Source organism: Ailuropoda melanoleuca, chromosome X, assembly GCF_002007445.2.
Source record: "Ailuropoda melanoleuca isolate Jingjing chromosome X, ASM200744v2, whole genome shotgun sequence".
NCBI classification, from domain to species: domain Eukaryota; kingdom Metazoa; phylum Chordata; class Mammalia; order Carnivora; family Ursidae; genus Ailuropoda; species Ailuropoda melanoleuca.
The window spans coordinates 51,821,600-51,849,335 of NC_048238.1; the positions used below are offsets into that span (position 1 = coordinate 51,821,600).

At 45.7% G+C, this 27,736-nt stretch overlaps 2 protein-coding genes across 3 annotated transcripts; one reads left to right on the plus strand and one right to left on the minus strand.

The window, feature by feature from the left end:
• On the minus strand, positions 1-22,472 carry P2RY4 (pyrimidinergic receptor P2Y4). 2 transcript variants are annotated; one of them, XM_034649095.1, is made up of 3 exons: positions 22,382-22,472; positions 21,614-21,780; positions 1-3,275 (listed from the first exon to the last, which is right to left on the minus strand). In XM_034649095.1, exon 3 carries the CDS (start codon positions 3,266-3,268, stop codon positions 2,171-2,173), a length of 1,098 nt encoding a protein of 365 aa, XP_034504986.1. In that variant the 5' UTR covers positions 3,269-3,275; positions 21,614-21,780; positions 22,382-22,472; the 3' UTR covers positions 1-2,170. The 2 variants fall into 2 exon arrangements, with proteins under 2 accessions (XP_034504986.1, XP_002918064.1); XM_002918018.3 differs by lacking the exons at positions 21,614-21,780; positions 22,382-22,472 and adding an exon at positions 3,784-3,802.
• Positions 15,396-27,507, plus strand: ARR3 (arrestin 3). Its single transcript, XM_034649027.1, has 16 exons — positions 15,396-15,412; positions 15,704-15,734; positions 15,885-15,945; positions 16,355-16,399; positions 21,704-21,903; positions 22,025-22,084; positions 22,231-22,298; positions 22,963-23,098; positions 23,288-23,372; positions 23,635-23,707; positions 24,092-24,229; positions 25,946-26,029; positions 26,296-26,319; positions 26,508-26,560; positions 26,873-26,882; positions 27,411-27,507. Exons 1-16 carry the CDS (start codon positions 15,396-15,398, stop codon positions 27,505-27,507), a joined length of 1,182 nt encoding a protein of 393 aa, XP_034504918.1.
• The last annotated feature ends 229 nt before the right edge of the window (positions 27,508-27,736 follow it).

Sequence of the window (27,736 nt, forward strand, 5' to 3'; positions counted from 1 at the left end):
ACAAAGGAACAAGTAAGAGGGCCACCTTTCATTTTGGGTCTATAGGGAAGAAAGACAACATGGATATAAAAGTAAAGTTATCATGAATGAAGCAGAAAGAAGTTGGGGTATTGATCTTCTCAGTTTTACAGGAGGCAAGGTAACTCTTAGAAGGTCGTAGGGTAGGATGAAGTTGGAGTCTTGAGAAGGTGGAAAAGACAGAAAACACTAGCTCTGGAATGTTCACTAAGAACTCAGCAAGGTAATAAAAGTGGGGGCTTAGATGAAGTTCCAAGACATGAAGTTTCAGTGGGTCAAACCAGCCTTGTGCTCTGGCTTCGTCTGCAATCTCCTTCAGTCTAAGAGAGAGGAGAAAATTGGCTGAAGGCGAGAGTCAAGGTGTTTAACTAAGGTTATAGTGGGCTGGAAGATAGCCCTAAAGTAGCAGACCACAAAGTCTGGGCAATGAGTCTTGATGATGGGTTAAACGAGTCTTGATATGGGTTAAATGGACTGGAGAAATAGAGGAGACTGGGTCAGTTATGATGGAGGAAGCAGCTTCACCTGGTGGGGCAGGTGGATAGGAGAGGTAGGTGGTGGGCAAGGAGGCTGCGGTCATAGAAATTAAAGGGAGAAAGTACAGATGAAAAATAGGATATATAACAGTCTAGGCAGTGGCCATGACACTGGGAAACTAATAAGGAAAAGGTCAGTACATTTACTCCTAACGGAAGCAGTTCTGGGTAGCAAGCAGGGAGAGGGAGCACGTGGAAGGATGAAAAAGGAATTTCAGGAGCATCAGCGTCATTTTTTTTCTGAAGACTAACCCCAGCCTTACTCTCCAGAGAGACCCCTCAGATGCCAGTAGACAGGTAAGAGATCCGAGACAGGTCAGCAGGAGTGGGGCAAAAGAAAAGGGAAGGCTGGAGACTCGGGAGACCAGGGCACTAGAAGGCAATTTCAGAGGGGGTTGCCTAAAAGTGTTAGCCCACCCTTCTGATGAACGCCTGCCTAGACACTCTTACTTCCGAAGGCTTGAGGGTTAGCTGCCCAAGGTCCATACCTACTCCCGACACCTGTAAGCCTGTAAGTACTAAGATGGTACTGGGAAGGAGCGACTGGATGCGAGACTCTGAGGGGAGCTGTCCTTGTCCCCATGCTCTGTCTGCCCCGGCGCTGAAGCCCTAAAGCCTGATCTGAAAGAGTTGGTGACAGATTTATTATTCACCTAGGGCAGGAGCTAGAGAAAGGGGAGAGACCAGTGAAGAGCCAGCTCTGGGCATCAGTCCCTGTCACCACCCTAAACTCTACAAACCTGCTCGACCCCTTGGTGCTAGAACTTATAGCCACAAACATGAGAGCTCCTCTCTTTCTTTCTAAGCCATCCACTGTTCTTTTCATTCAGTACAGGAGAACTGTCAAATATGCTCTCAGCAAACATCATAAAGGAGGTCCTGTTCCAAAGGCCAACATCAGCTTGGGCCCTGCCCCTTGAGGCATGGTATCCGCCCCATGGTAAGACACAGGCTCCCTCTGTACCTCAGGGCTATACACCAGTCCAACAGCGCCATGCCTCCGGCTGCATGGGGGAACCCTGGCATGCAGGCTGTCTGGGATTGAGCCCTATTTCAGCACTTCGATAGGCAAGACTATCCTGTCTGAGAGGAAACCAGGAAGTGGGTGTGGGCACTACATATGTCACATCCTTGGCATCTGTGATATGCCAGTGCCCCCTCTTCCCGGTTCTGACTATCACCATCAAATAAATCAGACCAATCCTGAGATTACCCCAGGTTCTCCACCTCTTCAGTTCTAATGCTTGGGTCTGGCTGAAGGAACACATGCTATACAAATGTGTGTGGGGAAAAGGAGGGAGAAAGAGGACTTCATGAGAATTCTAGGAAACCTTGTAGGATTGAGAGACAGGACTGATGGCCCCAGGAAGGAGACAGAAGCAAAGAGAAAGAAGAGTGGCTGTTACTGCCTTTGGCTAAAAAGGAGAGGACAACTGGAGGGTTTATGAGAGATGGGATCACACATGATTTCCCTGGTTCCTCTTGATCCTCAGGGTGTGGGCCTCTCTCCAGAGTCTGGGAAAGACGAAGAAGCAGCCATATTGAGTGTAACTATTAAGTTCCCTCACCTCTGCCTTACACTCACCCTTTTTCCTCTGACCTCCTGACTCCCAGGGTTACAATCTATCTGCCCCAGGGGCAGGGAAGCCACAGTCGTGGTGGGTGGATGTCCATCTGCAGCTGCTTTCCTCAGGCAGGGACCCCAGTGCCAGGGAGGAGGCAGTCATGGGGGGCTGAGGCCCTCCACACCTGCACAGCTGCCGGAGATGACGTCGATACTTGTCCCCAGTGAGCAAGTAGAGCACGGGATCCAGGCAGCTGTTGGCACTGGCCAGAGGCCGAGTCACTTTGTAGACCACATTGACAATGTTCAGCACCCGGCAGTCAGCTTCCAACAGCCTTGACATGTAATAAATGGTGCGGGTGACGTGGAAAGGCACAAAGCAGATAGCAAAGACTGCCAGCACCACAGCGATGGTGCGGAGAGAGCGCAGACGAGAAGATGACTGGGCGGCCCCTGGCAAGGGCCGATACAGGCGGCGGGCCATGAGCCCATAGCAGACAAGAGTGACCAGGCAGGGCACGCCAAAGAGAAGCCCCATGATGGCCGAGCTGAAGTGCACATAGTGGTCAAACTCTTCGGGCCGAGTGGTGTCATGGCACAGGATGGTGTCCTTCTTGGTGCTGGTTGTGACAAAGAACAGATTGGGCACGAGGCAGCCGGCGACGACCAACCAAACCGCCAGGCAGACGAGGCCTGCAAAGCGAGGGTGGCCCCAACGTAGTGCCCTCAGTGGGTGGCAAATGCCCAGGTAGCGGTGCACACTGATGCAGGTGAGGAAGAGGACGCTGCAGTAGAGGTTCCAGTAGAAGAGAAAGCGGATGAACTTGCAGAGCCCAGTACCAAAGGGCCAGTGGTTGCGGGCCGCATAATAGTAGATGAGGGTGGGTAGTGACAGCACATACAAAGTATCTGACAAGGCCAAGTGGAACATGTAGGTGGCCGTTGCATCCCATGGTCGGAGGCGAAAGAGGAAGAGCCAGAGGGTCAGGGCGTTGAGGCCTAGGCCCACCAGAAAGACAACTGTGTAGCTCGCAGGCAGCAGGATGAACTTGAACTCCTCATTAAAACTGCAGTCCAGCTCTGCCTCACTGTCGCCAGGATCTGGGCTGGGGCTTAGGGTTGTGAACGGAGAGGACTCTGCACTGGCCATCGTCCCCCTAAAGGTGGAAAGGGGAGAAGTGAGAGTGGCTGGATTTTCCAGGCCTCCCAGCCCTGACCTGAGGCTAAAGAGCAGAGAATGGGGGAGGGCCATGACGGAGGCATGAGGAGTCGCTGAGAGCTATATGTCCTCGTGCAACCCAGGGCAGGCCGGTCCCTGCTCGAGCCCCCTTTGTCCGGCCTGGGAAGTGATGGGCAGCAGGTGGTGCTGGGGCCCAGCAGGGCAGGCAGTGAGTTTGGGTTGTTCTCATCCCACAGCTGCCTCTGTCCTTCAGGTCTTGGCTAGCCGAAAGGGTGGAGGCCTATGGGGACTATCCAATGGGTGAAGATGCCCGGATCCAAATTGTGTCCTAGCCCATTACATTTCTCCTCATGGTGACTTTACCTTTCCCCTCACCCTGGTCCCAGTGTCTCCGCACTACAGTTACTTTTGATGCTTTCCCCAGCCTGGTCCAGCCCAGGAACCCCATCGCCACCCTCACCCAAGAAACTTGTCATGTCTCCTACCTGGTCCCCTTGAAGCTGAGCCCAGCTGACTCTGTCACCTTTCCCCTTGGCAGCCAGAGAGCATAACCAAGAGGGCGGGTTTGGGGGTGGGGCCTGTTCCTCCTCCTGGGAGATCGTCAGAGCTAGAAAGGCCCATCGAGATTATCTAGTCCAACCCACTCACTGTATAGATTGGGAAACTGCAGCCTGGCGAGATTATTATTTAACAGTTTCTAAATGACTGTAGGACGGAGTACACAAGGAAATGTCCAAGTTTATGGACTGAGAGCCAGGCCACAGGAGACAACTAAAACTACAGGGAGATCATATAAATCTGTAGAAGTGAGCAAAAACACAGGAAATGAATGAATGTTAACATGGGCAGAAATGTAAGATAACACACAGAAAGATTTTAGAAAACTTATATTACTGATATAAATCTTTTTTTAAGATTTTATTTATTTATTTGACAGAGATAGAGACAGCCAGCGAGAGAGGGAACACAAGCAGGGGGAGTGGGAGAGGAAGAAGCAGGCTCATAGCGGAGGAGCCTGATGTGGGGCTCGATCCCACAACGCCGGGATCACGCCCCGAACCGAAGGCAGACGCTTAACCGCTGTGCCACCCAGGTGCCCCTACTGATATAAATCTTAAGTCCGTGTGCATGTAAGTATAAAAATGCTTATATAGAACTTACTATGTGCAAGGCACTATTCTAAATGCTTTACACTTATTGTTGGCCCCACAGGTTTTCTCTAAGTACAGTAATTGTCCCTACTTTGCCGATGAGAAAACTAAGGCACAGAGAATTTCTTTGGCTATTTAGTGGTAGACACGAGATTTGAACCAGGCAGGCCTGCCTTTGACTCAGGCGCTAGCATCCATGCACTTAATTGCTCTGCTTACTTGGCTCTCTGAAGCCACTGTCCATAATCCAGGAAAAAGGTAAGCAAATGTTTACTGGGAGCCTACTGTGTGCTTGGTCCAGTTCTAGGTACTGGTAGTTCACTTGTAGTGAATAAAACAGAGAAAAACTCTCATTCTAATGGAGCTCACATACCAGTGGGAGGGGAAAAAAAAGAAAGTTAACAAGTAAAAAATAAAGATAGTAATCATTGCTATGGAGAAAAATAAAGGTGGGAAGGGGAATAGAGAAGAAAAGACAGGGGAATAGAGACGGTTGCTTCTTTAAATATTAGGGTGACTTCGGATAAAGAGCAGATGGTTGGGAGGAAAGGGAAATGTAGAGATGAGGTCAGAGAGTTTGGCAGGGACCAGATCATGAAGGTCCTTGGAAACCATTGTGAGGACTGCTTGGCTTTTACTTTCAATGAATGGGAAGCCATCTAATTATATATTTTTAAAAGGTTTTATTTATTTATTTTAGACAGAGATGGAGAGAGAGTGGGGGGGTGGGGAGTGGCAGAGGCAGAGGGAGAGGGACAGAGAAACCCAAGCAGATTCCGCGCTGAGTGCAGAGCCAGTCCCAGGGTTCGATCCCACGAGCCCCGAAATCACAACCTGAGCAGAAACCAAGAGTCCATCGCTCAACCAGCTGTACCCCCCAGGCACCCCCTGATTTGTACTTTTAAAGGGTCACCTAGCCTGTGAGCCCTATGTTGAGAATAGACTGCAGGACTTGGGGAACAGGAGGAAGATAAAGTGAGGAGCTATTGCCAATAGATGATGGTGACTTGGACTGGGGTGGCGAAGGTGATGGGAAGTGGTCAGATTCTGGCTAGATTTTGAAAGTAGAGACAACAAGATTTACTGATGTGGGGTGTGAGAGAGCAGAGTCAAGAACAACTCCAAGATTCGTGGCCTGAGCAACTGGAGGAATTGAGTTACTGTTGACAGAGATGGGAAAAGCTATGAGAGAAGCAGGTTGGGGGGAAATTTTGGGGTTCATTTTTCAGCCTGTCAATTTCGAGAGGCCTATTGCACAAGTAAGAGGAGGGGGAGAGGAGGCAGTTCACTTCTCCCCAAGGATGCTAACCGAGGACATGCCTCCCTTACAGGCCCTACCCCTTCCTACACACCACCCCTCACCTCTCTCTACCACTCCTGGAGACTCCAGTGGGAATATAGCAGAGAAAGTACAGAAGCCAAACCTAGGCGTTTGAGAGCTGAGTGCCAGAGAATGCCCATTTGTCAGGAGCTCGGAATCTGGGGCTCCTAGGACTAACTAAGGTTCCAGAATTATGGGGGTCTTCGGCAGAGGGGGCAAGCTTGGGGCTTGGAGGAGTCGAGGGCGAGGTGAGTAGTGCTCTTGGGGAGGGAGGTGCCATCTGGGCAGAATCCACTCTGCAGGAAACTGGAAGCAGTGGGGACTCTGAACCTGATCTTCAGGTCCTGGGAATGTTGCCCAGCTGGATTCTGGGAGTGAGAGGAGGTGGCAGGCCTGCAAGGGAGGCTCTAGAATCTGGGATCTAGATCACTTGGAGGCCCAGAAACCTGGATAGGGGAAACTTGGAGATCCTTGCCCTGTGGCAGGGTGGGGGTAGATGAAAGGGAGGCATGAAGGAAGCAGTCATAGCCGGAGTCCTGGACAGCTGGCTGCTGTGATATTGCATAAGAGGCCCAGGTGTTTGGAGCCAGACGGACATGAATTCAAATCTTGTTTTCCCAGGGGTTAGCTCTGTGATGCTGGACACCTTTTTGTAACTTAGTTTTCTCCCCAGTGAAATGGGCATAATAATACCAACCTTTTAGGGTTTCCCGAATATCAAATTGGTCAATAGGTGTGAAAACACCTTGTAAATTGTGAAATGCTCCTCAGCATAAGGTCTTTTGTGTTATTCCTTTGCTCCTAGGGATAAAGCTGATCTCTTCGAGGAGAACACGTGTGATTCGAGGTTTGGCATACACCCAAGGGCTCACTCCAGTGTCCTCCACTCCAGGGAAGTGCCTGCTTCAGGCTGGCTTAGCTTTGCTAGGTTTCTGCTAGCAGACACAGCTCCAGCTGTCACTGCTGCCATTGCCGCCCAGTGGCTATTTCAGGAAAAGACCTCGCCCAACACAGCCTGGGCCAAAAGGAAGTATTTGTGCCTTAGGAAATCCTGCAGGCCAGACACCCTGTCTTCTGTGAGACTCTTCCTCACTTTTGTTTCTGTGACTTTGCATCACTCTGGTCGTCCTGGTCCTCTGGATGTCCCTTCTGACCTCTTCCCTGGCTCCTTTTTGTCCTCCTTCCTCTGAAGGTGACCTTTCCCCAAGGCTTACCCCTAGAGCTTTTTCTCTTCTCTATTCTCTTCCCCTCTTCCTCCTCTCCTTCCTCTTCCTTATTCTACCATTTCTCTTTCCCAATCTCCCTCTTTAACTCTTCTCAACATCTACTCTCATGATTTAATTTAGAAGTTAGGAATAATTATAATGACCAATGAGACTCCAGCATACAGATGTCCCTCTAATCAAAATGTATGTCTCTCTCACACTCTTACCATATTTGATTCCTACTGAGGTTATGGCACATACCACAAACTGCATAGAATTCCACTCTTTTGTGTGTTTGTCCATCCTCTCCCACTTCTCTCAGCCGCACACCAGACCCAGAGGTCCCTTGATAATACAAGCGCCTTGTATTATCTCTGTTTTTCCCGCAGCCTTCCAGTAAAGTTATAATAACATATGTTCCAGGTGTTTTTTTCCACATTATACGTCTTGCTGTCCAAAAAAAAAATGCCTTCTGATTCAGAGTTAAAGAAAGAGATACCTTGCACATAGTAGGTGTTCAATAAATGTTTACTGAATGAATGAATGACTCAGTTATACTTTGTTGAATTGAATGATTCCCACAGCTAAGGCTTGTATATATTGTTTGCTGTAGGTCAAACCCACTTGGGTATCTATCTCATTGATAATCTAGAATTTACTATGTCAGGTAAAGTTTATTATCTTCTTCCCTGCTGTTATCCTTCCGTTCCCCTACTCCTCCAGTCTTTTCCAGTCCTCCTCCTCTTGGCCCCTCACATCTAATATTCATGTCTTGATGACAGTTTCTCTGCAATGTTTGCTGTTTCCTTAGGACCTAAAGAGGCAAAGGAGGGAAAGGCATGGTGTCTAATCTCTTTCTCTGAGTAGGGGTGCTGTGGGTGGGGGGAGAAAGGAAGGAGTTGGAGGGAGGAGGAACAGAAGAAGGAAAGAAGAAGGGAAGGAAAGAAATGAGGGAGAAAAGATAGGTGAAATAGTGGGGGGAATGCACGCTTTGGAGTCAGGTCAGACCTAGACTTTAACTCTAGTTCCATCACCCACTAGCTATATGACTGTAGGTAAGTCTTCCTGACCCTCCATTTCCTCATATGTACAATGAGGATACTAGCACCTATCTGGTTGTGGGGAGAAAAGGAGGCAGTGCATGTAATGCAACGTGCCTGGCAATTATCGTCCTCTTCATCACCGGGAATTAAAATAAAGGTGAACTTGGAGGGTGTTGGAGATTGGAAAGTTCACCCCCATTGCCTGGGATTTCTTTATGCAGTGAAATAATGAGGTCACCTGCTGAGAATAAGGTGCAGCGCGGAATAGAACAAGACAGTCACTCAACCTTGATGGCAAGGAGCTATAATCTGAAACCCTGGATAATCCAAACTTATTAATGAAATCATGGGAAAATGACTGGCTGCATATAATTATGTCTGAGGTAGCCTTGTCCAGGTGCCCTTTCCATAGTGTTCCCTTTTTGTCTTTCGAAATGTCTATTCTTTATCTCCAGCAAGGCTGTTAAAAGCTTTAGAGTAGAGACTAGTACCGCTGTGTCCAGCACCTAGGACAGCATACGAAGTCTCTGTTTCTACCATTTGATTCCTCTCTCTCCTTTCTATCCTCCCCCACAGAGCCAATGCCTTTGTCCAGATCCCACTTAAGTCCACTGGTATGCTTTCAATTGCAATAACAGAAAATTCCAACTCGGCTGATTTTTAAAATGCAGATATTTATTACCTTGCCTCTAAGTCCAGGAGTGGGACACTTTGGAGTTGGCTAATTCAACAACTCAACAATGTCACAAAACATCCTGACTCCATCTTTCTGATCTGCAACCCCAGCATGTTGGTTTAGCAACTGTCATGGTCACAAAATGGCTGATACTCTTCAGGCATTGCATCCAAACATGACAACATTCAATGGTAGGAGAGGAAGGCCTTTCTTCCTGTGGGCTTACTGTTATTACTCGGGAAGCCTTTCCCAGAATCTCCCTAGCACACTTCTTTCACATCTCAGTGGCCAGAATTTCATCATGCCTATAACTAAACCAATCACTGGCAAGAGGGATGAAATGGCCATGACAGGCTTAGGAAATGGACATTCTGCCCATAAGAAGGAAGGGGGTGGGTGCCTGGTGAGTTGACAAACAGTTCTGTCTGCTACAGCCCTTTACTGAATAAACCCATCCTTTCCTCACTTAGAGAGCTGATCATCACTTCCTAACTGGAAGGCCTGGCTGGGAAAAATCACTGGGATATGTAAGTGAGGTGGGTAAGGACCTGAAAATACCTCTCACTTCAATGGATCATAGAGGCCAGAAGCTCCATAATTAGAGATGCATCCCTTTGCCTTCTTACTCTTGCTTTCTCGGAAAATGTGAATATTCCTTTTTTTTCAAGTTTTTATTTAAATTCCTGTTAGTTAACATACAGTGTAATATTAATTTTAGGTGTACAATAGAGTGATTCAACACAAACAATAGACAATGCTCATCACAAGCGCCCTCCTTAATCCTTAATCCCCATCACCTATGTAACCTGTCCCCCCAGCCAACCATCAGTTTGTTCTCTATTGTTAAGAGTCTGTTTCTCATCATGCCTCTCTTTTTCTCTCCTTTGTTTGTTTTGTTTCTTAAATTCCACATATGAATGAGATCATATGGTATTTGTCTTTCTCTGGTTGACTTATTCTGATTAGCATAACACTCTCTAGCTCCAACCATATTGTTGCAAATGGCAGAATTTCATTCTTTTCTATGGCTGAGTAACATTCCATTGTATACATATACCACCACTTCTTTATCCATTTATCAGTTGATGGACATTTGGGCTCTTTCCATAATTTAGTTATTGTTGATAATGCTGCTATAAACATCGGGGTGCATGTATCCCTTCAAATCAGTATTTTTGTATCCTTTGGGTAAATACCTAGGAGTACAATTGCTGGATCATAGAGTAGTTCTATTTTTCACTTTCTGAGGAACTTCCATGTTGTTTCCCAGAGTGGCCGCACCAGTTCGCATACCCAACAGTATAAAAGGGATCCCCTTTTACTGCATCCTTGCCAACACCTGTTGTTTCCTGTGTTGTTAATTTTAGCCATTCTGACTGGTATGAGGTAATATTGTAGTTTTGATTTGTATTTCCCTGATGATGAGTGATGTTGAGCATCTTTCCATATGTCTGTTGGCCATCTGGATGTCTTCTTTGGAAAAAAATGTCTATTTGTGTCTTCCGCCCATTTAAAAAATCAGGTTATTTGGGTTTTGGATGTTGAGTTTGATAAGTTCCTTATATATTTTGGACACTAGCCCCTTATCAGATATGTCATTTGCAAATATCTTCTCCCATTCTGTAGGTTGCCTTTTATTTTTGTTGATTATTTCCTTTACTGTGCAGAAGCTTTTTATTTTTATGAAGTCCTAATAGCTTATTTTTCATTTTGTTTCCCTTGCCTCAGGAGTCATATCTAATAAGATGTTGCTACGGCCAATGTCAAAGAGGTCGTTGCTGTTTTCTCCTCTAGGATTTTTATGGTGTCAGGTCTCACATTTAGGCCATTCATCTTTTTTGAACTTATTTTTGTGTATGGTGTAAGAAAGTGATTCATTTACATTCTTCTGCATGTTGCTGTCCAGTTTCCCCAACACCATTTGATGAAGAGCCTGTCTTTTGCCCATTGGATATTCTTTCCTGCTTTGTCAAAGATTAGTTGACCATATAGTTGTGGGTTCATTTCTGGGTTTTCTATTCTGTTCTGTTGACCTATGTATCCATTTTTGTGCCAGTACCATAATCTCTTGATCATTGCAACTTTGTAATATATTTTCAAGTCCAGAATTGTGATGCCTCCAGCTTTGCTTTTCTTTTTCAAGATTGCTTTGGTTCTTCAGGGTCTTTTGTGGTTCCATACAAATTCTAGGATTGTTTGTTCTAGCTCTGTGAAAAATACTGGTGGTATTTTGATAGGGATTGCATTGAATGTGTAGAATGCTTTGGGTAGTATAGACATTTTAACGATATCTGTTCTTCCAATCCATAAGCATGGAATGTTTTTCCATTTCTTTGTGTCATCTTCAATTTCTTTCATCAGGGTTTTATAGTTTTCAGAGTACAGGTCTTTTACCTCTTTGCTTAGGCTTATTCCTAGATATCCCATTGTTTTGGCTCCAATTGTATATGGGATTGATTCCTTGACTTCTCTTTCTGTTGCTTCATCATTGATGTATAGAAATACAACAGATTTCTGTACATTCATTTTGTTTCCTGCAACTTGACTGAATCTATGTATTAGTTCTAGCAATTTTTTGGTGGAGTCTTTTGGGTTTCCTGTAATAGAGTATCTTGTCATCTGCAAATAGTGAAAGTTTGACATCTTCTTAGCCAATTTGGATGCCTTTTATTTTGTGTGTGTGTTGTCTGATTGCTGTGGCTAAGACTTCCAGTACTATATTAAATAACAGTGGTGAAAGTGGACATCTCTGTCTTGTTCCTGGCCATAGAGGAAAAGCTCTCAGTTTTTCCCCATTGAGGATGTAATTATTAGCTGGGAATTTTTCATAGATGGCCTTTATTATGTTGAGATATGTTCCCTCTAACCCTACTGTGTTGAGGGGTTTTATCATGAATGGATGTTGTGCTTTGTCAAATGCTTTTTCTGCATCTATTGAAAAGATCATATGGTTCTTACCCATTCTTTTATTAATGTGGTGTATCACATTGATTCATTTACAAATATTGAACCACTCTTGCACTCCAGAAATAAATCACTAGAAAATGCAAACGCTCTTGCTCAAAATTAAACTATGTTGATACTTCTCTTTGGGGACTACAAATTGGAAAGGGACATGAGGGAATTTAGGGAAAAGATGGAAATGTTTTATATCTTGATCCAGGTAGTGGTTACATATGTGTACACACAGGTGTATTAGTTTCCTCTTGCTGCTGTAAAACAATTCCCACAGACTTGGTGACTTGAAACAGCAGGCTTACTCTCTTATAGTTCTGGAGGTCAGAAGTCCAAAATCAGTTTCACCAAAATGAAGGTGTCAGCCAGGCTGCACCTGAGCTGCAACAGCCACTTTATGATCATGAGACTATAGGTGGGGCGGGGGGGGGGGCAGGGAGGACTCCATGCACTCATCTTTTCCAGCATCCAGAACTGCATTCCTTGACTGTGGCCTCTTCCTCCATCTTCAAAGCCAGTGACATAGCATCTTGCTTCCGTTCTCATATTGCTTTGTTTCTGTAGTCAAATCTCCTTCTCTCATCTTCTTTTTCCTCTTATTTATAAAGAGACTAGTGGTTATTTAGGGCCCACCCAGATGATTCAGAATAATCTCCCCATCTCAAGATCCTTAATTTAATCATTGCTGCAAAGTTCCTTTTGCTATATAAGGTAACATTCATAGGTTCTAGGGATTAGGACCCTATATGTTTGGGGTCCATTATTCAGCCTACCACGGTAGATAAAAATTCATCAGGCTGTGCAATTAAGATTTGTGCATTTTGCTGTTTATAAATTATACCTCAGCCAAGAAAGGCACACACCCCTGGAAGAGAGATAATGATTTAAGTTCAATTAGAGTAATGAATTAAAGACCTATCGGATCTATTTTCTTCCTGCTGAGAGGACCATGGATCTGAGCTGAAAGAGGGTATACACTTTAAATGTGGGGCTGAAGACAAAAATGGTCTGAAGGCTAGTCCAAAAGTACATTGATTCTGAAATCTTGGTTTCCCCACAGACACCAACCTTGGCAAGTACATAACTCTTTCCTGTATGTCCAGCATTAGTTTCAGTCCCATTGTAGTCCCTGCAGAGTCTGGGCTTCTAGCTCTATCTTAAAATCCCTGAGAAGGGCAGAGTAATAGCAACTAAAAGACAAGCTCCTGGGGTGTATATTGGCAAGGAATGGCAAAGGCTAACACAGTTAGCCGTACAAAAGGAATACAGGACAGCTGCCCAGCAGCCACAGTAGGGAGCAGGACGTAGGGAAGGCCCAGCCCTCTGAGCCACAGCCATGGCCATCCTTTGAGGAATGGACACCCTGTTGTGGCAGGTTGAGGGCAGGCATCTGTGGATAGATACTAAAGACCAGCCAGCTCTATGAGGGGCTGGAGGCAGGGTAGGGTCCTGTATCCCCAGATTTTGGAGGTTCTGTCTCTACGTTCTCTACGTCCACAAAGCCTGGACCTGGGCCCTGTGAAAAGGACAGCCAAGAAAGGAAGATTATTATTTTTGTTGTTGCCATTGTGGGGGTCCTGGCAGCTGTAGGACAGAAATATCTCTAATTCCATGAGTGGTCATATGAGGCAAGGGAAGCTGCTTAGAGCCTGTAGCATGGACTTAGTTTCAGGGATTGGGGAGAGTAAAAAACTGGGTGGGAAGATTTACTCCAGGTGGGAGTGATACAGATGTCAATTGCCTATTCCCTCCACATGCAACATCCTTGCAGGAGAAACTGCCCCTGGGCCAAGAATCCTTTGTTACCTTCCTCTCCATCAAGAAACGTTCAAGACATGTGCACACACAGCTCAACACACTCAGCCTCCACTCCCCAGTCACCACCCCCACTTAGAGGAGATTGACTCCTGCTGTGCACATAAGCTGGGATAATCAGGGTATCTAAACAGTAGGCTTCAAGAGTCCCAAGTCCCCATGTGATGGGGGACTGGGGAAGGCGTATTCTTTCCCATACCCTTGGCTTTTGTGTGTCCTGTAATAGCTGATCAAGAAATATAGAAACACTAGAGTGTGACACAAGGCTCTCCTTTCAGGACCACAAAGGCCCATACTTTTTTTCCCCAAAGATTTTATTTATTTTGTGTGTGTGTGTGTGTGTGTGTGCGCGAGAGAGAGAGAGAGAGAGAGAGAGAGAAAGGCAGAGAGAGAGAGAGAGTGCGCATGAGCAGGGGGAGAGGCAGAAGGAGAAGCAGATTCCCCGCTGAGCAGGGAGCCTGATGCATACTATATCCCAGGACCCTGGGATCATGACTGGAGCAGAAGGCAGATGCTTAACCACTGAGCCACCCAGGCGCCCACAAAGGCCCATACTTTGAGCCCTCCTATTTCTATCCCTCACCATGCTTTTCCTTTAATGTCTCTGACTTCCCTTTGATCCTAGTCCTTAGGTTCAAGGCCTCATAACCCTGTAGTTCCCCTTCTCCAGCTCCCCTGACTTTAACACCATCAGATTCAAACCTCTACCCCCACCCTGTCCCAGCAGCAAGAACCTGCTAATCCTTAGCCACTAATCTTTTAGCCTTTAATCTGCTTTCCAAACTCTTGGCACCTGAGCTATTTATAAAGCACTGTTTTATGCCCCCCCAACTCCATTCTTCTTCCCTGACCCCCACCAGTCTAAGCATTCAAAGGACCTTAAGTATAAGAGGCTGGGGAGGCGAGCATAGCAACCAGAGCTGGAGACGGATGCGAGCTTCATCTCTCTCCCCAGGTAATAGTCCAAAGTCCTCTATTTCTAGCCCATAGTAGGTCCCATATCCCTTTCCTTTAGCATCCCCATGAATATATCAAGGAGCACTTGAGGGCACTTTTCTTGACACAGCCAGCAGGTACTTGGGCTGAGAGACCCTGTGAGAGACCTCTGGAAGCTCACCGAAGCTCACCCCTCAGGCCAGACCTGATATGCATCAAAGAGAAGCACTAGACAGACATCTCCCTCTCTCTAAGGGTCCCTACTCCAAGGTCTAGCACCTGGGGACACAGACGGGGATAAGAATGGGAAAATCGGGGGAAGACGAAAAGAGGGATGAATAGATTCAAGGAAGGCTTTCGACCTCCATAGAGGTTTCTGCCACCAGCAACCAAGAGCATGAGAGCACCAACCCATTCTCTTCCACACTTTTCTCCTCTTTTAGCTGAGAGTTAAGGCCACCATGAAGTGAACTCAGACTCAGAATCCACTGTAGGAGCAAATGGACAGAATCCATTTTTTCTTTCATTCATTCATTTGTGTGTCTAACAAACATGTCTTGACACCTACTGTGTGCCAGGTGATGTCCAGCCTCATCCAGTACAATTTTCCTCAAATTGTCTGGATGGAGGCCTCTCTCCAGCCCCCTTCCAGACAAGTTCCTTCTCCGTGAAGGTGCTCAAGAGTGCCCCAGCTATTCCAGGAAGCCATGCGCTTTCTGGAGAATAGATAGTATGGTTAGTCGACAATTTGTAAAAATAGGGGGTTTTTTTCCCCCTGTCTGGGATGGGTGAGAGTATGACTGATTAAGTAACCTTGGCAGGAGGGAGAATATAAGGCACTTGATGGTGGTGAGGTGTCTATTTAAGGAGGAAAGGTTACACCACACTAGGTGTGTCTGGATTGTATCCCAGAGTGGGGCAAGGAGAATAGGGACCAAATGACTGAGCCTTCTTCCTTCCTTCCTTCTTCTCAGAGAAGGCTCACCATCAACTCCATGGCCAACATCTCAAGGTAAGTAAGAACTCCTTCTAATTCTCTGAATCTGTGACTTGTCCCCTACCCAAACCCAAGTACTTGCCTTTGGGGTAGAGGAGTTTCCAACATTTCCTCAACTTGTAACTTGAACTCTACTCCAATTACCTCCTCCACCTTTGCACCATTTTGTGCTCCTTGGTCCTCTTCTCCTAATCCTAGGAATATTTCCTTTTCTCCCCCACTTCCCTTCCTTTCCTCTCCCTTCTTTTCCTCTTCCCTTCTTTCCTGATGACCCTCCCTATTTTCTTTGTGATTTTCTCTTTACAGGGTGTATAAGAAGACCTGCTCCAATGGGAAGGTGAGAGAACCTGGCCTAGCTGGGCAAATGAGAGGGCAAAAGGGATAGGTGGGTACCTCCTTCAAGGTCTTAAGGGTTTGCGTTGGGGGCTTCAGGGGAACCCAGTCGAAGGTGATTATGAAACTAACATGTGAGGTTGTTCCACAACAGCTTTCCATCTACCTGGGGAAACGGGACTTCGTGGACCATGTGGACGTGGTGGATCCCATTGGTCAGTGAGTTCAAAAAGGGAAAGAGGGGTGCCTGGGTGGCATAGCAGTTGGGCGTCTGCCTTCGGCTCAGGGCGTGATCCCGGCGTTATGGGATCGAGCCCCACATCAGGCTCCTCCGCTATGAGCCTGCTTCTTCCTCTCCCCATTCCCCCTGCTTGTGTTCCCTCTCTCGCTGGCTGTCTCTACCTCTGTCGAATAAATAAATAAAATCTTAAAAAAAAAAAAAAGGGAAAGAGCGTGGGGAGAAGGGAATGGGAGCCAGGAACTAAAAGAAAGCCAAGAAAGGAACATGCAGGAGAGGAGGCCAATTAAAGGGGAAAATGGGAAGAACTATTTCAGGGATCAACTTCTGTTTCACAGTCTAAGGATTTTTCCTGACCACTGTGCCATCTCTCCCTCTCTACACAGATGGTGTGGTCCTGGTTGACCCTGATTACTTAAAAGATCGAAAGAGTAAGTAAAAATTCTCTTGGCCTTTGTATGTACCAGGGACCCCAAACTGAAATGTCACACATGCCAGACAAGTAACCTGAATGAGTAGAGTGGACAAGTGGACCAGAGGGGTATAAGAAAACCAAAAAGTGGTGGGAACTGTGAACACCTTGTCTGGTGGGGGCAAACAACTGGGAATTTTAGCCGAGTGTGGTCAAATTTTCCGGTGGTTGGAAAGGAACTGGAAATGAAGCTCAGAATAAGACCTTCAGAGACCCAAATTCTAAAAAGGTTATGGTACCTCTTCCCCAAATAATATTCAACATAGATATATTTCTAAAACATAAATGAAATTATTTCAAAAGTATACAAAATTTATATGTGTGCGGGAATTAAAGTAGTTTCTTTCTAAAATTTCTGACTTTCTTTATTATTTTTGATGGTCCTCTTGCTTTGTTGCTAAACTGAACATGGGCTTAGACTGGCTATGGAAAGATCCAGTATTCCAGAAATCCATATTTTCATGCAAATTTCCTGATCTTCAAATGTTGGCAGCTAACTAAAAGATTTTTTAAGGCCTGGATAGATCAAAAAACTTTTATTTTTCCTTAGGCTGGATGTGACCCTCAGACTGCCATTTTGCAACCTCTGGTATATATGTTTCCACCTCTCCTTCTGTGCAGGGAAACCCCCTATCTTTTTTGGTGGTTGGGTGGGGGAAATCCTAGGTAAAGAAACAAAGAAAACAATAGCTCCACCAAGTAAGAACAAAAGACATTACTCTGGCCACAACACCATAGATCAACACTACGCTGAAATATTTTTGCACTGCTTTTTAAAAATTTTTTTTACTCTGTGATTCAGTAAGTTTGAAAATTGGGTTTGACTTGAAAAAGACTCAGAACAAATTGATGAATACTAGTCCAAACATAACCTTTATGTACTGTGAGATAAAATAACCTTAGTATTTCTGATTAAACAGTGTGGATAAGCAGTACAGCCAGTTTTAAATATCAGAGGAATTCTGGGGGATAGCCAGTAAATTAACCAACTTAAAACTCTCAATTACTCTGTACTCTAAAAAAAAAAAAAATCCTAAATCTTTTTTTTCACATTCCTACAAAATCTTCAGAATAACCTTCAGAATAACCTACAGAAAGAAATATTTAGTTTAGAACATGCATGTTGATCCAGAAGTAAAATGTCTTTTTCCTTTTATTTGAATCTTTTTTATGCCCTTTAGAATTTTTTATTATCATTCATTTAAGCTGTGTCTATTTCTTAAGTTTCCTCCTTGTTTCTTTTATATGTTTTGTTACTTTTATGCAGATGATTTTATTTGCAGATTTTCTAATATTTTTTCTATCAAGTTTCATTTGTTGATATACTATACTACTGAGTGATAAAGGCCAGTTGTAGGGCAGTATAGATGCATCGTTTAACAAACATCTATCTGGGATCTCTCTGTATTGTTTCTTAACTGCGTGCGAATCTACAACGATCTCAAAATAAAAAGTTCACTTTCAAAAAGGCAATGTCACAAATATCTAAGGTAGCCTTATGTTTAATTAGAGACCCGAAGCGGGGAAGCAAGTGCAAGAGATATTAACAGCAGTTATCTCTGCAATATGATGTAGGATGGCAGAGCTCTGATTTATTTTTTGTTTGTATTTTCTGGTTTTCACACAATTAAGATGCACTGCTTGTCTAAGAGACAAAAATCTAAATCAATAACTTTAGAATAGATGTTGAATTTTTAAAAATGATAACGAGCTAATTTCTAGCACGCGAAAAGGATGATCCTAATCTGCTGAAAACCCAGGAAGTGGTGGGGGAGGGGGTGGGGGTGGGGGAGGTGATGCCCTCCCCACCTGCAAACAGGGGGTTGTGCCAGAACAATCCACCTGTTTGCCACCCTCACCTCAGGGGCTACTACGTATCCCTCTGCCTCATCCGTCCTGATCTTTTTCTGTCTTATTCCTCGTCTCTTTCATTTCTTCCCTCCCCATGTTTCCTTCCAGCCACCTCTTTTCCTCTCCTTCTCACCTTCTCTGTCTTTTCCTTTCTTTTTTCCTTCTTTCCTTTTCCTTTTCTTTCTCTCTCTCTTCTCCCTCTTTAATTGGCCATAATTGAAAGCCAAGGGGAATTTATTTGTCACATCTTCTGAAAATTGTGAAGTTTGTCTCCACTGTAGACAAATTAGAAAGTACAGATGAAGGAGAAAGAGGCTTGCAATCCTATCACTCAAAGATAATCACTTAATAATATTTTAGTTCACATGTATTCATATTTTCAGTGCAAAATAGCTATATTTTTATTTAAATGCAATATCATAAATAATATTTTCTAATCTTTTTCACTTATGTTAATATATAGAAATCTATGCATTTTTCAGGTGCCTAGTAGTATACCACATGGGGGTACCATAATATATTTAGCCAATCTTCAATCAGACATTTTTTGCTATTATAAACAACGCTGTGAAGTGCATACATGTGCGTGTATGTACACACACACACACACACACACACATCTTTCCTACTTGTCCAATTATTTCTTTAGACTAAATGCCTAGAGAAGAAATGAATGTCCAGGGGCGCTTGGGTGGCTAAGCCAGTTAAGCATCTGCCTTTGGCTTGGGTCATGATCCCAGGGTCCTGGGATAGAGCCTTATCTCTCTCTCTCTCTCTCTGTCAAATAAATAAATAAATAAATAAATAAATAAATAAATAAATAAATAAAAGAAATGAATGGCCAAAGGGCATTCACACATTTTTAAAAAGACTTTATTTATTTATTTGTCAGAGACAGAGAGGGAGAGAGACAGAGACCACAAGCAGGGGAGCGGCAGGCAGAGGGAGAAGCAGGCTCCAAACTGAGCAAGGAGCCTGATGCAGAACTCAGTCCCAGGACCCCTGCATCATTACCTGAGCCAAAGACAGATGCTTAACTGACTGAGCCACCCAGGTATCCCACATTCACACATTTTTAAAGCTTTCTATTTTTGCCAAACTGCCCTCCAAAATGATTGAACCAATTGACTCTCCCTCCAGCAGTATATGGGGCCGTCCATTGCCCCAGTCCTTATAAATACTACCATTATCATTATTCTCAGTCGTCATTGTATCTTTTGAATATAGATTCACTTTCCTTCTTCTTAATTTTAAAAGCAGATATTCTGGCTGTTCGATATTTTGATCTCTTAAAAATACTAAATTAAGTTGCTTTCTCCTAGTGTGTGGCTGTCAGTACTTTTCTTGTGGGTCAGGGCTCCTGATAGAATTAAGATTCTCCTTCTTTCTTATCACCCCTGTTCTACCTCTTTCCTTCCGTCAATCTCTGTCACTCTGTCCTTGGACAGGTAGCCCTCTGCACCCCATCCCACATTCCAGTAGTTCACTGAAGCGGCTTTCTATTTGCCCCTAATCTTAGGTACCAGCTGCGTAAGTATGAGTGCAATTATAATTATCTGATTTCTGCCAATATTCCCATGATCGTCATCATCATTCACATCTATAATTACAGTTTCCGAAGGGATTTCTTATACCCTCATGACTCTTATGACTTAGGCTGGGCATATGGAAGTCTGGGCTTTGGAGTCACACAGGCCTGGGTTGAAACCCTGGGCTGTCACTTAACAGCTCTGAGCTCATTTTCTCTACCTATAAAGTGGAGATAATAATACTTCAGAAGAGGGGCGCCTGGCTGGCTCAGTCAGTAGAGTGGGCGACTCTTGACCTCGGGGTCGTGATTTCAAGCCCTGCATCGGGTGTAAAAATTATTTACGAAATGAAATATTTAAAAAATAATAATGATACTTCAGAGGATTGTTGTGAAGTCTAAATAACATATGTAGAACTCCTATTATTGACAGGTGAATTAACTGAGGCTCAGAAAACTCGAGGGAATCGTATAAGTCATCTTCAAGCCCAGGTAGTCTGACCCTAGGGAATTATGTAATAAATACCCTGTACCCACCACCTAGCTTCAAAAAGAACTACAGAAACAAACTGTTCTCCCATGTGTCCCTTCCTAATCCCATCCCCCTCCTCCTACCCTCCTTCTCTCCTGGCCTCCAGCCCAGGGAACCACTATCCCGCATTTGGTGTTTATTATTCCTGTGATGTTTCTATACTTCTACTGCATATTCATGTATCTGTGAATAACTCTAACATTGTTCTATATGCTTTTAAACTTTTTATGCACGGTATCAGATTGTGCATATCATTCTGAAGCTGGCTTTTTTTTACTCAATAGTTTGAGACTTAACCATGTTCATACATGGAGCTCTAGTTCATTTAACCTCAGCTTAGCATTCTATTATGTGAATATACCATAACTATATTACCCATTCTTTCACTGATATTGAAATTATTTCTAATTTTATGCTATGACAAATGTAATATTGATGCAATGGACATTCTCATATGTATCTCCTCATAAACATGAGCAAGAGTTCCTCTAAATTCTTCTTAGGTCATAATATATGAGCACATTGAGTTTTACTGTATAGTGCCAAACAGTTCTCCAAAGTGGCTATCCTTATGTACACTCCCACTTCTTCACCAACACCTAGTATTGTCAGACTTTTAAAGTTTTTGACAATCTGGTGCGTGTGAAATGTTATCTCATTGTGGTTTTAATCTGCATTTATCTGATTGCTAATGAGACTGGACATGTTTTCAGATCTTTTTTTAAGATTTATTACTTATTTTAGAGAGAGCGTGCAGGGGGAGGGGCAGAGGGAGAGGGAAAGAGAATCTCGAGCAAACTCCGCACCAAGTGCAGAGCCCAACACGGGGCTTGATCCCACGACTCTGAGATCACAACCTGAGCTGAAACCAGGAGTCGGATGCTTAACCAGCTGTGCCACCCAGGAGCCCCAACGTGTTTTCATATCTCATTGGCCATTCTATTTTGTGTTTCTGCGAAGAGCCTCGTCATACTCTTTGCACACTTTTATATTGGGATTTTTAAATTGTTGATTTGCAGGAGTTCTTTATATATCACAAACGTGAAGCTTTTTTGTTGAAGTATAGTTGACACACAACGTTCATTAGTTTCAGGTTAGGAAGGCTAAACTTTTGTTTGCTATGCACGTTGCAAATATTTTCTCCCAGGTTTTTGCTTGTTTCATTGTTTATAAAGCCTCCTAATGTAATGAAGTTTAAAATTTTACTGTAATCTAATTTATTAATCCTTTCCTTCATGGCCACATGGTTTCAATCATATTACCTTGTCTCTCCGTGTCTTCCTCCGAGCCATTTAAGAACTTCCTTTCTCCCTCGGGCACGACAGGTCACTCTCTTCCTCCTTTACCTGCAGTGTTTGTCACGTTGACATGTGCCTTCCGCTATGGCCACGATGACTTGGATGTGATTGGTCTGACGTTCCGCAAAGATCTGTATGTACAGGTGCAGCAAGTGTTCCCACCTGAGTCCACCAGCCCCCAAGGGCCCCTCACCATCCTACAGGAGCGACTGCTGCAAAAGCTGGGGGACAATGCCCACCCCTTTACCCTGCAGGTACTGACCCCCAAGTCCTGGGCAAGGGTTCCAGGGGAGATTAAGAGGGGAAGCTAAAGAGGGAAAAAAAGGAAGGGGGGCCCTATTTCTGCTGTTTGCTGATCTCTTTCTGATCCCCCAGATGGCTGTTAACCTTCCCTGTTCAGTGACACTGCAGCCAGGGCCTGAAGATGCAGGAAAGGTGAGGTCCAGGAAAAGGGACAGAGGGACAAAGGGACAAGACTGGAGTAACGGACAGCTAAGGGATGGGGTCAGGCATTTCCTTAGAGACCCAAGAGGAAAGGATAGTTGGAAAATTAGTTCTCTTTGCCCCTGCCCCCTTCGCAGGCCTGTGGGATTGACTTTGAAGTGAAGAGTTTCTGTGCTGAAAACCTGGAGGAGAAAATCTCCAAGAGGTTGTCATCGGTCCTCTCCCAAATACCTGCCTTCAGCCTGTGCTAGGAAACAGATCTTGATCTCAGGACAGAAAGAGCCCTACTTCTAACTTCCACAGTGCAGTCGCCGCCGACTCAGAGGTCCAGCTCTGATTCCCCTCTGGCTTCTCTTCCTTGCTCCAGGGCAGTCAGCCAACTTCTCTGGAAAGGGCCAAAAAATAAAAATTTCAGCTTTGCCAGCCCTATAGTTTCAGTTGCAACTACTCAACTCTGCCATTGTAGTGCGAAAGCAGCCAGAGACAGTATGTAAATGAATGAGCTGGGCTGTCTTCCAATACAACTTTATTTATAGACATTAAAATTTGAATTTTATATAATTTCCACATGTCATGAAATATTATCGTTCTTTGACTTTTTTCAACCATTTAAAAAATGCAATAACCGTTCTCAACTTCTGGGCCATCCAAAAACAGGCAGCAGGCCAGATTTGGCCAGTAAGCCATCGTTCGCCAACCCATGGCCTGGATACCTCCATTGAGGGTCTAGAGGAATTCTCTGGGGGGAGGCTTTACCCCTACCTCCACCCACCCCCACCCCAAGCAAGGACCAGGCCATGGGGTTGTCATGGAAATGGTCTGTGAGTCCCCAAGGAGATGTTCTGGCTAACCTCTTGGCCTCTACTCAGAGACTCTGTGCGGCTGGTGGTTCGGAAAATACAGTTTGCACCCCCGGAGCCAGGCCCTGGCCCCTGTGCCGAGACTACCCACCGCTTCCTTCTGTCAGCTCAGCCCCTACAGCTGCAGGCCTGGATGGACAGGGAGGTTTGTGACCCCCACTTCCTGACCCCTTACCCTGGAACCCCTCTGAAACCCTGATTCTTCACGACTTCCAACTTGGGTAGACAGGGACAGAAGCCAGGGTGGCAACAGTGTTAAGGAAACAGGAATTCTAGGTCTTAATCTGGGGTCTCTCCCTACAACCTCGTGATGAGCCTCTCCCCCCTGCTTCAGGTTCACTACCACGGCAAACCCATCTCTGTCAATGTTTCTATCAACAACTCCACCAACAAGCTCATCAAAAAAATCAAGATTTCAGGTGAGCTTCTTTTCCTATTCCCCTTGTACCTGGTCCCTAATCTGCAGGTCATTTTCCAAATCTCTGCCCCACTTACCCAGTCTGCATTCATCTACACTTTCCCTCTAATGCAGGCTTATCAAAATGCCTATCTTTGTCCACAAGCACATCTTAGTGCATCATGCACAGTGTACCCATGTATAAGGTCACATCTGAGGGCAGTGAGTTGGGGTCTTGAGGATGACTGTCTGATTATAGTCATGTGCTTTTCCTGGCTGTTCAGTGGACCAGATCACAGATGTTGTCCTGTATTCCTTAGACAAGTACACCAAGACCGTGTTCATTCAGGAGTTCACGTGAGCTGGCACCGGGGCCGGGGTCAGAGAGCCAAGGGGTGGGTTGGTGGGAAAAGGGTCGGGGACTGGAGGCAAAGGAGGGGGTTGGGGAAAGAAGGAAGAGGGTAAGAACCCAGGACTGAAGAAGGTCAAGGTGAGGGTTGATGTAGAGAAAGGGAGGGATTCCCAGGAGAATTAGAGGGTGGATACACACAAGAGGACCATCAAAATGCTGAGAGAGGTCAGGGGCGTAAAGATTTCCCACCAGAGTGAATTGTTCCCACTCTCCACAGTTGGACATGCCTGCTCTCCAGTAGGTTTGTGGAATCGTGCAAGATAGTCTTGGGAATGAAAGTACACTTAACTGGCAAGCCTTGCCTAAGTTCTTCTCTTCTCCTTTTGAAGGGAGACTATAGCTGCTAACTCCAGCTTCTCTAAGAGCTTCACAGTAACCCCGCTCCTGGCTGCCAACTGCCAGAAACAGGGCCTGGCGCTGGATGGCAAACTCAAGCATGGTGATACCAATCTGGCCTCTAGCACAATGTAAGCTCACATGTGACGCCCAACCTCCATTTTCTATCCCCTTACCCATTCTGCATGCTATGTATACAGCTCCGAGCTCTCACCTGTAAGGAAGCCTACCTATTTTTTTTTAATGTCCCTAGTCCAGTGTTCAGAGACCCCTGCAAACCTGAGGGCCAACACAGGAGGTTAAATAATGCCCATGGGACCAATGCCCAGGCTTAGGTCACAGGCAGCAAGAAAGGAAAAAGCAGTGAGGAAAATTCCCTGTGTTGTATATTTCGCAGCTCACAAAGGTCATGTGTGTGTGTATATATATATACACACATATGTATACATGTACATATATACACACTATATCTTTATAAGAATCACATTAAAGTCAGCTGGATATGTGCTCTTATTCCATTTTACACTTAAGGACCCAGAGAGATGAAGGAACTAGTCCAAGCCCGCGTCGCTAGTAAGTGGCAGAGATGGAAAGCGTTCTACCACATGCTGTCTGGCTCTAACACTGTGATCTCTAGAGTAGCTGCTCTCTAGCAAAGACAGAAATGGAGTGAAAAGACTAGGAGATGAGAAATGGAGGAGGAGGAGGACCAAAAAAAGGAGAATGATATAATAGGAATTGATAGAATTCTATCCAATCATTCATTTAGCCCTGTCTTTGGAGGCCCTAGTGCTAGATGTGTCTCCCACCAAAAGCCATCTGCCACCACCTGATGAGTGCTAATTGCCCCCTGTCCTTCTCTGTGCCTTATCAAACTTGTGGCTATAGATTGTTATTGCTAGAAAGACCCTTAGAAATCGTCCAAAGAGCATTACTTTATAGATAAAGGATCAGTATTCCAGATTCATGAAGAGACTTTTCTCCCAATATCATACAGTTTTCTGTGTCTTATTTTCCAGTCAGTGAGTTTTCATGGAGCACCTGTTACATGCTCATTCCTATGCTTAGCAAGGTGGGAGGATACAAAGAAGTTTTAGACAGTCTTGGCCTTCAGTCAATGTATGGCCTAGGTGGGGAACAAAGAGGAACTCAAATGTAATCTAAAGGTTAAATGTTTATACATGTGGTTCAGGTTAGAAATTCAATAGAAGTTAAAAGAAGCTGGCATAGCCAGAGAGGGCTTCCTGCAGGTGATAGAATGAGATAGATCTTGAGACACGCGTAGGATCTGGATAGCAACAGAGCAAGAAAAGAGCATTCCAAATTGGGAGCATGGTACGGGCAAAGGCCAGAAGGTGGGAATCCGCATGGCATGTTCTGAGCATAGAGAGAGGGTGGGTCTGCTTAGGTTGTATCTCAGGTGTTAGGGCAGAAGAGGTTCGAGAGGCTGGGTGGAGCCAGCCAAGCCACATAGTTCTATTCAGAGAGGTAGGCTCTTGACCAGAGGGTGACATGGTAAAACAGGACTTTAGGAACAGAAATGTGATTTCAATGACTAGGAGAGATGAGAGCATGGAAGGCCTGTTAGAAAAGGTGCACAGGGGGCGCCTGGGTAGCGCAGTCATTAAGCGTCTGCCTTTGGCTCAGGGCGGGAGCCTGCTTCTTCCTCTCCCACTCCCCTGCTGTGTTCCCTCTCTTGCTGGCTGTCTCTCTGTCACATAAATAAATAAAATCTTTAAAAAAAAAAAAAAGAAAGAAAGAAAAGGTGCACAGGAAGGGACTGAGGGACTGAATGAATTAATCCCCCCACCCTCCAACAAACAATGACTGTATACTACCACCTCCAGTCTTCAACCTGGAATGGACAAGGAGCTCCTGGGGATCCTGGTGTCCTACAAAGTGAGAGTCAACCTGATGGTGTCTGGTGGAGGGTAAGTGAGGGTTCAGGGTCTGTCTGGGCAGGGGCTGGGGAGCCACTTTTGTTTTCTCCCTTCACTGGACTGACCCAATCAAGCTGTTCACCACCCCTTCTCCCTGACCAGTCTCCCAAACCTGTGAGCTCAGTGGGCAACCCACCTTCCCTTCCAGAAACCTCTTCTGTGGCTGAGTTGGCCTTATGATCCCTTATCCCCCAGTAAAACTAGGTTGCCACTTTCCATTTCCAGCTGCTAATTTTACGGTGTCATTCTACCCTCAGCATCCTAGGTGACCTGATAGCCAGGTAAGAGACGCTAGGGGGAAGCTGTGGGGGGAGGGGAAGGGGCACGAAGGGGAGGGAGAGGAGATAAGGATCCTAAAAGAGCGCCAAAGGAGAGTCTGAGGACATCCCAGGACCAGAAAACTGAGGGGGTGAGGTTCAGGGAGTGGCCTGGGTGGGAGATATGTGACTCTCCCTTGGAATCCTTGCAGCGATGTTGGTGTGGAGCTGCCCCTGATCCTGATGCATCCAAAGCCGTCACATGGTGAATGCCCAGGTGGGACTGATAGGAACAGTGGGCCTGAGTGTTGGGGACCAAGCAGTTCTGATCTCAGGAATCAAGGACTGGCAGTTTGGGTAGAGAATGTATAGCAATAGGCAGGTTGGGTTCCTAGGTCTTCAGGGTGTGTGTGTGTGTGTGTGTGTGTGTGTGTGTGTGTGTGTGTGTTGGGGGAGGGGGAGGGAGGAGAGGCTTAGAAAGGGAGGGGGAAGAGAAACAAGGCATATCTTCCTGGAACTGAAGAGCCCCGCATCAGCTTCGCCTCTGTTTTCCCCTCCCTCTCCATGCTTGCTACAGAGGCTGCTAGGTAAGGAAATGTGAGGCCTGGAAGCCCCATCCCCCTTTCCCCATTGCCACCCTCCATTTTATGACGATGGAAATGTTAAAAAGCTTCCCTGGAGTGTTGCTTTCAATACTGTGCTGTGGAAACATATGGTTTAGCTTCGTGTCATAGTTCAGTGCTTTTCGTAGGCCCTCCACCCCCTGCTCTTCTCAGAATCCTTCCCCCTCAGCCCTGCCATTTTTCTTTTTCCTTCCCCCCCTCCCCCGCCTTCGTCTTTCATTCTTCCGATCCCTTCCCTCCTCCCTACCCTTCATTCTTATTTCCCCTCCAGCACTCTGGGGGGGGGGACTTGTGGGAGATTGGGGAGGGAGGGAAGGGAAACCAGCCAGAGTGGTCGATCGATCGGGGTGGGGGGGTAGCTACCTAGAGGGGGAAGATCTGAGTTGGAAGCAGAGAAGGGGTCACTTTTCTGGGACCACAGGAAGGGAGTGAACGGGGACGATGCCCAGAGAGTTGTTCCTAACCCTGCATTCCCCTCTGCTGCTTTGCAAGCTCTGAGGACATAGTCATTGAGGAGTTTACTCGGCAGGAGCAGCGCGGGGAGGAGAGCCAGGAGGCCATGGCGGCGGAGGGGGAGGAGGGAAGCTAAGCACCTCGCCTGGTGCTTCTGTGCGGGAGCCCCCACTGTAGCGCTCTAATAAAGCAGCTTGTCCAAGACGTGCCTGGCAATCTCTTTGCAATTTCCTTCTCCGGGAGGGTGATGGCACCAGAGAACAGCACCCTCTGCCCCTGTCAGTGATGACTCTATAGCATGTGCTTTTTCCCTGAACAACCTCTGACTTCCCTCTGAGCCCTGGCTATCCCGGCCCCCACCCTCC

Bases quoted from the DNA above. Each gene is read 5' to 3' on its own strand.
- P2RY4 (XM_034649095.1), bottom strand. From the start codon at position 3,268: ATGGCCAGTGCAGAGTCCTCTCCGTTCACAACCCTAAGCCCCAGCCCA.
- ARR3 (XM_034649027.1), top strand. The intron at 22,299-22,962 runs GTTGTCATCGGT...GCCTCTACTCAG, and splicing joins GAGGAGAAAATCTCCAAGAG to AGACTCTGTGCGGCTGGTGG. The intron at 26,320-26,507 runs GTAAGAGACGCT...GAATCCTTGCAG, and splicing joins CTAGGTGACCTGATAGCCAG to CGATGTTGGTGTGGAGCTGC.